General features: G+C 40.5%; 2 protein-coding genes across 2 annotated transcripts in view; one reads left to right on the forward strand and one right to left on the reverse strand.

The window, feature by feature from the left end:
* LOC144962402 (ornithine decarboxylase-like) overlaps positions 1–8,284 on the reverse strand; it is a 27,161-nt gene extending 18,877 nt beyond the window's left edge. The window contains exons 1-4 of the mRNA XM_078895310.1: positions 8,255–8,284; positions 3,763–3,891; positions 1,806–1,902; positions 929–1,005 (exon numbers count right to left, since the gene is read on the reverse strand). Coding sequence (XP_078751436.1) covers positions 929–1,005; positions 1,806–1,902; positions 3,763–3,891; positions 8,255–8,284 — 333 coding nt within the window. The remainder of the gene's footprint in view (positions 1–928; positions 1,006–1,805; positions 1,903–3,762; positions 3,892–8,254) is intronic.
* Positions 8,285–8,771: 487 nt separating this feature from the next.
* Positions 8,772–12,028, forward strand: LOC144962646 (O-acyltransferase like protein-like). Its single transcript, XM_078895752.1, has one exon. It carries the CDS (start codon positions 9,349–9,351, stop codon positions 11,725–11,727), a length of 2,379 nt encoding a protein of 792 aa, XP_078751878.1. The 5' UTR covers positions 8,772–9,348; the 3' UTR covers positions 11,728–12,028.
* Positions 12,029–12,500: the final 472 nt, after the last annotated feature.

Raw genomic sequence — 12,500 nt, forward strand, 5'->3', positions numbered from 1 at the left:
CAGGATCGATCCCAGATAAAGTCGAGTTTTCTTTCCTTACTCTTCCCCCCAACTATCCACCCAGCATTAATTGGGCAGCTAGGTCCCTTAGACCTGGCGGAATGTACTGTGCAAGAAATTAGCTAACGATCCAAAGAGTAGCAAGCAATTGCTATTATTCGGTTAACACTGTAGTAACCGGTATAAACTTTGGCGGATCAGACCTCGTATGTCGATTTGTTGGCCTTAAGGACTGCACCATAAATATGTGACTAAATGTCTAAAAACTAGAGCTTTTATATAGGTCAATATATCCACTGGGGTCGGATGGCTCAATTGGCAGAGCACTTGCTTCACAATCAAAAGGACCAAGATCGATCCCGGGTGTAGTCTAGATTATTTTTCTGATACCCCCGCTGTCCACTCAGCAGTGATTAGGTAGCTGGTTCTGTTAGATCTGTCGGAAAGTACTTTGCCATAGACTATCGTCCTAACAGAAGGATATCAAGCAAGCAATTGCTATTGTCCGTTTCACGCTAAAGAAACCGGGATAAAGTCCGGCTCCCTGGGTCTAATGGCACTGAAGGACTACAATATACCCACTAAACGCGCTGAAAGCGCTTTACAGTCCTAACTAACAGCAACATGTAACATGTCAAAGGTCGGTGGATCAAGACTCTGAAGGCTACATACGAGCTTTGTGTACCATGTTTTACTTAATTTTGGGCGGACCAGACCTCGTGTGTCGACTCCAGAGTTTTGATCCACCGATCGTGAAAATCGTGAATTCAGATGTTTGATCCGCTGACCATCGATGTAGAACGAGGCAAGCTTGTCTGTAAGGTGCTATTACACCTTTTTTTCCGACAGAGAAACCGCTGTTAACAGCCAGGTACTCAGTTTACACCTGAGTAGGGTGAGAGAATAAACAGACAAACAGGTTACCCACCTTGCTGGCACAGTCGAACCCCATGCCTAGGTCAGCAATGAATCGAGCAATCCCGGGATCATTGTTGCATTTCAGGGCTGAAGAAATTGAATAACAATCTAATTAACTCACTCAGTCCTAGAGATTTTTGCTACATTTCGAAATTGGAAAGAAATGTATTAAAAATGAGCATGTGCATAGATAGTTTTATTCAACTACCATTGACATGCAAAAAAAAAATAATAAACATTACCTTTGATACTGCGCCTATAATTTGTCTCAGAAAAACGTAATAAATACGCTTGGGGTAAAAGTAACCCGGGAAAACTACGGATATAGTCGGTGTAAGGGTTGTGTGAGTTAAAATAAATTATTCCAAATGAATGCGGGGAAATTAAAAATCTGTTGGAACCGACGTGTACATATATAATATGCAGGTCTGACATCCGAATCCATTTATGGGCTATGGGCCTGGTTTAACATTGTTGCAATAGTCAATATTTTGCAAGATTTTTTGACATTTCCATTACGACAATGAGCCCATAAGGGATTGGGTTATCAGACCTTAATTAAAAGCACGTCGGTTGGAACAGATTGCTTGAAAAAATGGAACTTTCCAGTTTTTACGAAGAAACACCACATAGTTTAACTTTAACGAAAGAGTGAAAATAGAGAGGCTTCGTATGGGAGCAAAACAGACAATGGACGTTTCGGGTACAAACCCTTTGTCATCACAACAATACACACATTAACGTGGAAAACAAATAAAATAAAATGCAAAATAACTTGTATCATCTGTTCTCAATTATATTGCCCATTCCAACAATGTCGAAATAAGCGCATATTCATAATGACGTTCGGTTGCCAGACCTGCAAATAGATACACCTTGGTCATTACCATAGAACGGTTCAACGCGGGGCATGAGTTGTTTCCATTGTACGTATCGTCGGTAGATTTCCGGCAGGTCAACAATAAAGAATGCGTCATCTCTTTTCTGAGGAAGAAAATTATTTCATGCCTTTAAAAAAAAAAAAAAAAAATCAATCATTTACATTAATAGTCGTAAAAAAAAGTAGTCCCTCGAGGCCATTAGGCTCATAGATCCGGAGAGAGAAAAAAAAAGAATCCCCACATTTTGACTTTCAGTTAATATGAGCCAAAAAGTGAACAAGAAATAAAATTGATCATAAAAAAATATATTTTGGATTCATACCCTTAAAAAAGAAAAATAATCCGAATCATTCATAGCCATTAGACCAATGGAGCTGGAATTTATCCCGGTTTCTATAGCGTGAAATTGATAAAAGCAATTGCTAGCTACCCGTTCAATAAGACGCTAGTCTATCACAAAGTACTTTCCGCTAGATCTAACAGACCTAGCTACCCAATCACCTCAGGGTGGTTGGGGGGGGGGGGGGTAGAAAACATTTCGATCACACCCGGGTTCGTCCTTGGTCCCTTTGCATGTGAAGCGAGTGCTTTTCCAACAGAGCTATCGGTATATAACATTAAGAAATTTCCTATTGACTGATGTTATCTCTAGCACCATCTCAAGAAGCCAATGCGAAAAACTTATCTAATTAATTAACAAATTGAATCAAAGGGACATTACTGGTGATTGTATGTCTCCCCTACTTTAGTAGACTACAGCATGTCACCAACTGTTCGAATGGCACAATCAACCAGTAGATTTTTGACCAATCAAAACATGGAATTTGTGACACACCTTCACGCGTGCTCGGGCAAACACAGCTGGTTGTTTATAAACAATAAAGTGCAAGAATCCGACCTTTCTCTGATCATTGTTATTGCTTTTATACCGCCAAAATGAGTGACTAGTTATCACACGATTTTCTCGATCATATAAACGTTGAGGTTTACACATAGAATTCTGTGTTAGTTTTATTCATCAAGTGGTTGAACAGTGGGCATTTTACTTAGACATACACCATAGATCGTAAAGCCTGTGTAGTTCGGTATGTTTACCAATCACTGCCATTCACTGCATTGTTTACATTATGACGACTGTCCGAGAGGCGGGGTTATCTCAGTGTCTATTTGAGAATGCTTTGGCTAGTACACAGGGGGTTTCCGATAGCTCAGTTTGTAGGACATTGGCTTCACACGCAACAGAACTGAATGGCTCCTGGGTGCAATCGTTTTGTTTTTTTCTGACCCTCCTGTCCAGCCAGCAGTGATTGGGTAGCTGAGTTTGTTCGATTCGGCGGAAAGTCCTTTGCGATAAATGAAGCGTCCTATTCAATTGCTGTTGTCGGTTTTAGGATGACAGAAACCGGGATAAACTAGGCCCCTAGGGTCGAATGGCTCTGAAGAACTACCACTTTCTTTTCTTCTCTTTTTAAGCTAGTATAACAGTTTGTTACAAACAATTAAAAAAAATAATTGAGCTTTTATATCCACTAACGTGATCAAAGCGCTTTACATGGGGCCCCTGCAAAACAGCAACACTTAACATGTAGGACGGAACATGACGCCTGTTAGGCGATATTACATTTTTTGTCGGACAAAGACAACGCTTATAACGGCCAGGTACTCATTTTACACCTGTGTACGGTGAGAGAATGTAAATAAAGAGCCTTTTCCAAGCACTCAACTATGCGCCGAGCGAGGTTCGAACCCAAGACCTTCCAATCCGAAAGAAAGTGACATACCGAAAGACCGCACAGCCGCACAAAGGTATTCATAACATCATTTGCAGGCCAAAAATCTTGACTACACGCACCCAGGATCGATCTCGATCCCTTTGCTTGTGAAGTGTATGCTCTACCAACGAGCTATCGGGACTCCCCCCCCCCCCCCCGCAGTATGACTTTGACAAATGCTAACATCTTACCGTTTTCTCTAGCAGGTAAACCTTCTCCCTGATCATGGTCACCATCGGAGGTACCAGAGTACTGTAAACCTCCACCATGGTCTCATCACGACCCATTCTTTCCAGCGTCTTCATCTTGAGTTGATGTACCTGCAACAAGGATCATAAGTCTGATGTCAAAATACTGGTTCCAATCTCCTTGGAAGAGTTTTAAAAAAAGAAAAGAAAAAGAAAACACCCCCCCCCCACCCAACCCCCCCCCCCAAAAAAAAAAACAAAAAAACAAAAAACAAAACAAAACAAAACAAAACAAAACAAAAACAAACAAACGTGCAATATCCACTAAATGAGCTCAAAACAGGGGGTAAAGTTTAACATTGTTGTAATGGACAATATTTTACGTCATTTCTTGAGACTTCCATTGCAACAATGAGTCCATAAGGGATTGGGTTATCAGACCTCCAAATAAATGCACGTCGGGATTACAGCATAAAGACAACAAAATTATAGTAAAAACTTGAGCTTTTATATAGAGCAATATCCACAAAACGTGCTCAAAGCGCTTTACAAAGGGATCCCTGGCCATCAGCAACACTGAACATGTAGGACGAGACATAACACCAGTTAGGCAATATAACAATATCTTTATTCCGACAGCGACAACACTGTTAACGGCCAGGTACTCATTTTACACATGAGTACGGTGAGAGAATATGAGTTAAGAGCCTTTTCTAAGGGCCCAGCTTTGCCCCGAGCGAGGCTCGAACCCAGGACATTCCGACCCGACAGCGAGTGTCATACTACATGACCACGTAGCAGCACAAAAGTCGTGTGATGTCAAAATCCTGGTTCCAATCTCATTGGCAGTGTGAATCAGTCCGCCTGGAGGACTGAATACACACATTGTGTCTAAATCAATGCTGGTCGTCAATACCCATCCGGACCAGCGACCACCCTAACTCTAACCCTCCGGTCTTGTGCCATGACGTAGAAGTCAGACGTCCTTTGCAGTTGTTCCAGGTGACTATGCAGTGTGTTACTAATGCTTGGATTTGGTGGGAGGAATGTGCATCTCAGGTCTTCAAGAGGTTGACATTCAAGCAAGTGGTAAAGAGCCCAGCAAATTGAAAAAGATCACGAACTTGACGGAATAATGACCCAAAAATGCAAAGCAAATATCAGAGTACCAATTTGGAAAAGGCAAAATCACTTGAAAATCAAGACTTCCGTTGGTGACATTTCAACAAAACAAAAACACGGCGAAGAAATCAAGAAGTCTGTACAGAAGTGCATAGATCAAAACTACCCTGAAAAAAAAATGGACAAGAATCTATACAGATGGTTCATGCAATAAAGAACACACATGCGGGGGCCTGGGAGTGCACATCGAGTACACAAATGGTCAACAAAAGGAGATCAGCAAACCGACTGGTACTCGCACTTCAATCTACAAGTCAGAGGCAGATGCAATCCATGAAGCTGTTAAGCAAATCCTCTCAGAAAATGAAAAACCAAGACACATAGTGATTTTAACAGATGCTAAGAAAATTCTGGAGGATATAATGATGTCCTTTGCGGATGATATAGACGCCTTGGTGGAAGACCTCATGAAGCTAAGCAAGTTTACCAACATGGTACTGCAGTGGATTCCAGGACACTGTGGGATACTTGGAAATCAGATCGCTGACCAACTGGCAAAGGCAGGCAGTCGCATGCAGCAACCCTCCCCAATGTACTCAACAGGATAAATTAACAAAATGGCCAAATTTATCCAGTCTCAGAGATGGAGAGAGAAGCACCCAGAATACAACATGAATGACCCAATCAAGGTGCTCGACAGAAAGGAACAGGTCATCATCTTCAGACTGAGAACTGGACACAACCAGTTAAAGGAACATATGTGGAGGATGTCCAGAGCAGGTGCCTCTGGACAATGTGACTGCGGACTTGAAAATGAAAATGGACATCATGTCCTAATGGAATGTCCAAAGTACAACAAGTTGAGAAGGAACTTCTGGCCTGACCCAACCCCATACTCAAAGAAGCTGTACGGAAGTGAGGACGACCTCAGGACCACTGTGGGCTTCATTCACCAGACCGGACTGACCATGTGACGTGACGGGAACGAAGAAGAAGAAGAAGAAGAAGCAAGTGGTGTGTTACTGTTTCATTGGGGTGTTGACATAAGGGGCAGGAAGGGGATGTGTCTTTTGTAATTTTGCTGGTCGTCAAATAATCCATCCTCGCTTTCTTATGCCTCGTAATCAACATGTATAATCTATTCATTGTTTATGCATTGTCACCAGGACTGGTTACACACTTCCGAGGAGTTTTGAACCGGAGGAGAGGAAAGTGAGACGTCACAACTTCTTGTTCCTATTATTAGATGGAATTTGAGGAAACAAATGTGGATTTTCGATAACATCATCACGATGTCGAATCATAACAAGAAATGAGGTGAGTAGGAAAGTGGGGGCTCGGACCAGTAACTTACTGGTCCGACAACTCCGCCTGGCCAAAATTGTCGATTATTTGTGTGTTGGTGTGTGTGTGTGTGTGAGTGTGCGTGCGAGTGTGTGTGCGTGTGATTAGGACATATTTTTAAAAATTAAATTCCCTGATATCAACCCCCATCACAACCAATGTAACTGTGAGCGGTTATGTGGCCTAGTGGTATAACATTCGCCTTCGGGTACGAAGGTCCTGGATGCGAGTCCCCCCCCCCTATGTGTGGTACATAGTTGAGTCTTTGGAAAAGGCTCTTTTCTCAAATTCTCTCACCGTATTCAAGTGTAAAATGAGTACCTGGCCATTAAAAGCGTTGTCTCTGTCTGAATAATTGTAATATTGCCAAACAGGCGCAGTGTCTAGTCTACATGTCAAGTGTTGCTGTTGGCTAGGGACTCCTTGTAAAGCGATTTGTGGACATTTAGTGGATATTGCACTATATAAAAGCTCAAGTTTATACTATTTTGTTGTCTTTATGCTGTAGTCCCGACGTGCACTTATTTGCAGGTCTAATAACCCAACTCCTGATAGGCTCATTGTTGTATTGGAAATCTCAAAAAATGAAGTAAAATATTGTCCATTACAACACTGTTAGATTAGGCCCATAAGTGGGTTCGGGTGTCAGAACTGCATATATTTACATGTATGTAATCCTAATTGAGAAAAATAGTTCCTGCCGCTGTTTCAATCTTTACGTCATCTACTATAAATAGATCATGACATATGACTCAGATAGATGCGACAAAGCCAGAACGAGGAAAACTGCTAGAACTACACGATGATAACAAGACTGATAACGCTGAATGACCGATGGCTCCGGAATGACACACTTAGCTTATGTACACAGTAACCTCAATAAACTAACAGGTGATGAAAAATAACAAGCCGGATGTGGTCTTTGAATTGCGCGTGATTGATAGATTATACCACATAATATTATATTAGCTTACGATTCGTCATTCCTTTACCCTACTCTGAAAATACTCGTATTTAAAATTTTGGCCAGAAAACTCGTCCTTCAATTGGGTGTTTTTTTTCGGATTTGTGACCCCTGACCATCCAATTTTCTTAGATCAGATCACAGAAGAAAGCCATTTTCTATATCAGAAATTCCCCCCCCCCCCCCCCCCAAACAACCCCCCCACCCCCCCACCCCCCCCCACCCCCCAAAGAAACCCCCAACAAAAAACAACAAAACAACAACAAAATAAGCAACAACAAACAAAAACCAACCAAAAATCCCCGCAAACCCCCCCCCCAAAAAAAAAACAAACAAACAAAAAACAAAACAAAAACAAAACAAAACAAAACAAAACAAAAAAAATAAAATACAATACAAAAAATATAAAAACAATTCATAGATCTAAAAAAAAAATCCATATAATTTTAAATCCCATTGTTTGGATTACTGACATTTGTCCAAATGCTCGTGGAGCCGATTCTTAAAATTCTGAATTCTGTAATGTTACACGAAGAGTGATAATTACTGTCTACCCTTAAACAGAACGTTCTTGTCCGATGTGCGGGTCCCGATAGCGCAGTTGGTAGAGCACTCGTTTCACGCGCAAGGGGACCAAGATCTGTCAAGGGTTAAAGTCAAACCCCCCCCCCCCCTTGTCCACCCTGCAGTGATTGGGTAGCTGGGTCCAGTAGATAAGTCAGAAAGTACTTTGCGATAGACTCACTTTCTATCCAAAGATATTGTTCATTTCACGCAATAAAATCCGAGATAGACGCCGGCTCCTTGGACCAAATTGTTCTGAAGGACTTTCATTTAATCCTTGACATTCCTCGTGGAACATATGACTTCGATCACTAAATCTCCACCGAATTCTGTTCTTTGTCTTCTTCTTCTTCTTCTTCTTCTTCTTCTTCTTCTTCTTCTTCTTCTTCTTCTTCTTCTTCTTCTTTTTCCTCTTCCTCTTCATTTCTTCTTCTTCTTCTTCTTCTTCTTCTTCTTCTTCTTCTTCTTCTTCTTCTTCTTCTTCTTCTTCTTCATCCTCACCTCTCCCCAGGACATTCCAGCCAACTTCATCTCTTCCTCACAAGACCTTCTCCACGATTTCTTTGGTCTCCCATCCTTCTTTTTTCCCTGAGCGTTCCAGTCCACAGCTTGTCTCGTAATGTCCGGAAGGACTAAAATAAACACTTTTATGATTTTGTCTAATGCAACCTATCTACTCTCAGTACAGTAGATCTAACATAACTACTAACCGATGGAAGAAAAGAATAGAAATAGAATAAAATATATTTTACTGTAAAAGGATTCGAAACTTTTTCAATTTGCTTATGGGATGTGTGGTCTACAACTGGAGTTATCGGGACATTAAGTGACATATATATATATATATATATATATAAAATATATATATATATATATATATATATATATATATATATATATATATATAACAGGTATGTTATCAGCTCATTCCCGACTGGTTTATTTGTTATCAGTTGTCGCACTCAGGCGACAGAGCAACAACTGGTTGACCTTTGCTATCAAAGGTGCTCTTCTTGTATCGCGATGGGGTTATGTTTCTTAAGTGGTTTCACGAGTGAGTGACTTATATATTGACAGCACATGGTAATGAAATGATACTATTTGGTATAGTATTTCATTTCAGGGATCGCCCTGTTGTCTGGGTATAAATACTTTGGGATCGGCAACACATTTCAAAGAAACAACACACCTATCTGTGCCTTTGAACTGGATTTATCAATCACTCATAGTATTATAATATCGTTCAATGTTAACGATTCTTTATTTCTGTCTTTATGCTTGTCCTTAAGGACGATCAATCATGATTGCTCATTTCGTTGACAATCGGAAACTAGAGGAGCGCATTATACACACGTTTGTCTTTTGTAAAACAAATTCTATGATTTTAAATTTGCTTTTGATCTATAATTTCATCGACTGACATATGTTTTAGACTAGAGTTTTATAGTCTAAAGACATCATACTTTTAAGAAAATTGACTTTAAGCCATATTTTTTAAATCTACACAATAGTTGTGCAATTTCTGGATCTCCCCAACTGATTTACTATTTATAGCATACACAGTTTTTCTCAAGAGATTTTACAACCTCAAAATTATGAACATGGCGAATTCAAATATTTTGAATCTATTATTGTGCAGTTATTTTGTATTCGTGATTCAAGGAGAAAAGAATTTCCTGCAGAGAAGTTCAAGTTCTAAAACATATTTTGATACTCTTTACGATGTGAATGCCAAGATGCAACTTACAAATGACGCCATGAAAGATGAGGCAGAAGAACTTGCGGAAACTTTAACTGATAGTTTTTATGATATATTTCAACCCATACAAAGACGCATTCTTGCAGAAAGAAGAAAAGGTTTGTTAAAAAACGATATTAATGGAAACGAAAGAATATTCGATTATGAAACTGTTAGTAAAGATAATGACTTTGATATCGATGCTGATGACTTTAATGAAGGGGATTTGATATTGCAAAATGTTTTGAATGTTCTTCAAGATTTACACAACAACACAGATGATAGTAATACTACTTCTCAATGTATTACTGACACAGCCAGACTAATAATAAGCCTGTTCTCAGCAGAACCTTGGGCAATCCAGTTCCTAGACTCAACGGGAAAGCCGGGTCCAGGCCTAACAAAATTGCGTTTAAACTTCGTTGGGAATTACGATCAATGCAGAGCTGCCCAAGCGCCTGCCGGAAATACCACCGACGGTCGAGGACACAGAGACAAAGGTTTTACAGGAAACTATTGTGTTGTTGAAGTATTGACCGGAAATCCGTTATTGATGCCTCAAATTGGGACCTGCTTGCCCAGTACATGCAGTTCACAAGAGGTGGCGATACTTATGAATCAATTGGTAAAAATGACGTCATTTAACATTTCATTGACAGCAGAATGTCGTGCGGCCAAGACAGAGATTACAACAGCGACGATATTTGCCATCATTATACTGACAATTGTAGGGGTCATGCTGATCATAGGGACGTCTTATGACCTTTTTGTGGTGTCGATAAAACCAGATAAAATCCCACTGACTTTCAATCGAAACAACCAAAACGGACATGCACCAGTTCACGATGATAAAACCCGAACTGCAATGAACGGCGAGAGAACTCCGCTCCTTCCTTCTTCAAAGGAAAAACACCTCTTCGCCTCGGAATCATCTAGTGCATATGCCAAAATATTTCTGGCCTTTTCCGTGTATTCTAATGGCAAAAAAGTTTTGAATACGTCCCAAGCTCCAGGTTCATTAGGAGCCATTCACGGAATTCGATTTTTGAGTATGAGTTGGGTTGTAATGTGTCACATCTTTAGCAATTTTATAGCAACCACAGTGAACAGCGGTGAAGAGATGTCAGAATTGTTAAACAGATGGAGTTTTTTACCGATATCAAATGGGTTTGTTTCGGTGGATACCTTTTTCACTCTAAGCGGGCTTCTGACGTCATATCTCACCATTAAGGAAATGTCTCGAAAGAATAGTTGGAATATCAACTGGCCGATGTTCTATTTTCACAGGTTCTGGAGACTAACACCCCCTTACATGTTCTCTCTTGTAATAGTTTTAGGACTTACCCAATACTTCGGCAAAGGCCCATTATGGTCCAACGAACAACCCCCTGATAAGACATTTTGTGAGAAAAACTGGTGGACAAATCTTCTTTACGTCAATAATCTCGTAAATCCGACAGAAATGTGTTTCGCGCATTCTTGGTATCTTGCAAACGACATGCAGTTCTTTGTTCTTAGTCCATTAATGATGGTTCCCTTCTACTTCAACCGTTTTGCCGGCATTCTTAGCTGTATAGGATTTCTTCTCATTACAACTATAACAACTGGCGTTTTGTCGTCTGAAAACAACTGGCCGACGACAATAGTCTCTCGAACGCCTGGAATTTTTGCCGGCGACTGGTTTCCAAATTATTACATCAAACCTTGGTGTCGCATTGGTCCTTTTATCGTTGGTATTTTAGCCGGGTATGTTTTAGCTCAAACTAAAGGGAGAGCATTTCGAATGCCAAAATATGTCGCTCTACTCGGATGGATTCTGGCCTTCGCTGGCGGTTTGGCAGTTGTGTACGGTCTCCGAGGAGACATCACAGGAGAGGATCAGAATACAGTTGCAGTCTCCGCTCTTTATAACACTATGAATCGTATTGTTTGGGGAGCTTGTGTATCTTGGGTCATCATTGCATGTTCTGCCGGTTACGGCGGACCTATTCAGGCTCTACTATCATGGTCACCGTTTGTGTTCCTCGGAAGGTTAACGTATATGTCGTATCTTATCCACCTTTGTATTGTGGTTGTGTTTTTCCAGAGTCTCGGTTCACTTCTCTACCTCAATGACTCAATGCTTGTGGTTATTTATTTAGGCCTCCTTCTCCTTGTCAATATGGTGGCCTTTGTCTTCGTTTTAGCCCTTGAGTCCCCTATGCTAGGACTGGAGAAGGCATTTATCAGGAAGTAGAGGAAATTGTGATCCATGACGTCATAGATTAAACTTTTACCACGCAATCATCGTCATTGTACAACATACGATTCTTACACTCTTGCTTTTTGGAATTCCGGACGTGTTCCCAACCGTTGCACGAGCTTGTGAGTGCGCGTTGGGAACAAAGTTCGAATTTTATTCTCCCTCAATATCCATTTCAATGTCGTCATCTCTGGTGTAAATGACATTAACAAAATATTTAAATGATTAGATCTACTTCTTTTTTCAAAAATCTAATTTTAGTGAAATTAAATGTTTGATAATCTGACGTCACAAACTATTGTTGTAAACTTGGTATGATTACTCGTCGCTATTTAGGGAGAGGGGTGGAATAATAGCTTTTTTCATCAAAATTCTTATAATGAGGGATCTCAAAGTTGTCCTTCAGGGCCTTTATGTCAATGTAGCCGGAGATTACATCCGTTTCTATAGCTTGAAACGGAAAATAGCAATTGGTTGCTATCCTTTGCAAAGTACTTTCCTCTAGATCTAACAGTCCTATTTATCTATCACTGCTGGGTGGACAAGGGGGTCAGAAAAAAAAACAGTTCGACCGCATCGAATCGATCTTAGTCCCTTTGCGTGTAAAACTAGTGCTCTACCAACTGAGCTATCGGGGGGCCCCTATATTGAGTGAAGCCACAAGCTTAATACAACCAAAACGCAGGAATATCGTATGTATCAACAAAAGGCTGTCACCGTAACGTTTCCATCAAACCTACAATTCTTGTCATCATTATTATTACCAA

Source organism: Berghia stephanieae, chromosome 1 (genome assembly GCF_034508935.2).
Source record: "Berghia stephanieae isolate SIO BIC M18660-M18661 chromosome 1, UCSD_Bste_1.3, whole genome shotgun sequence".
Lineage (NCBI taxonomy): Eukaryota > Metazoa > Mollusca > Gastropoda > Nudibranchia > Aeolidiidae > Berghia > Berghia stephanieae.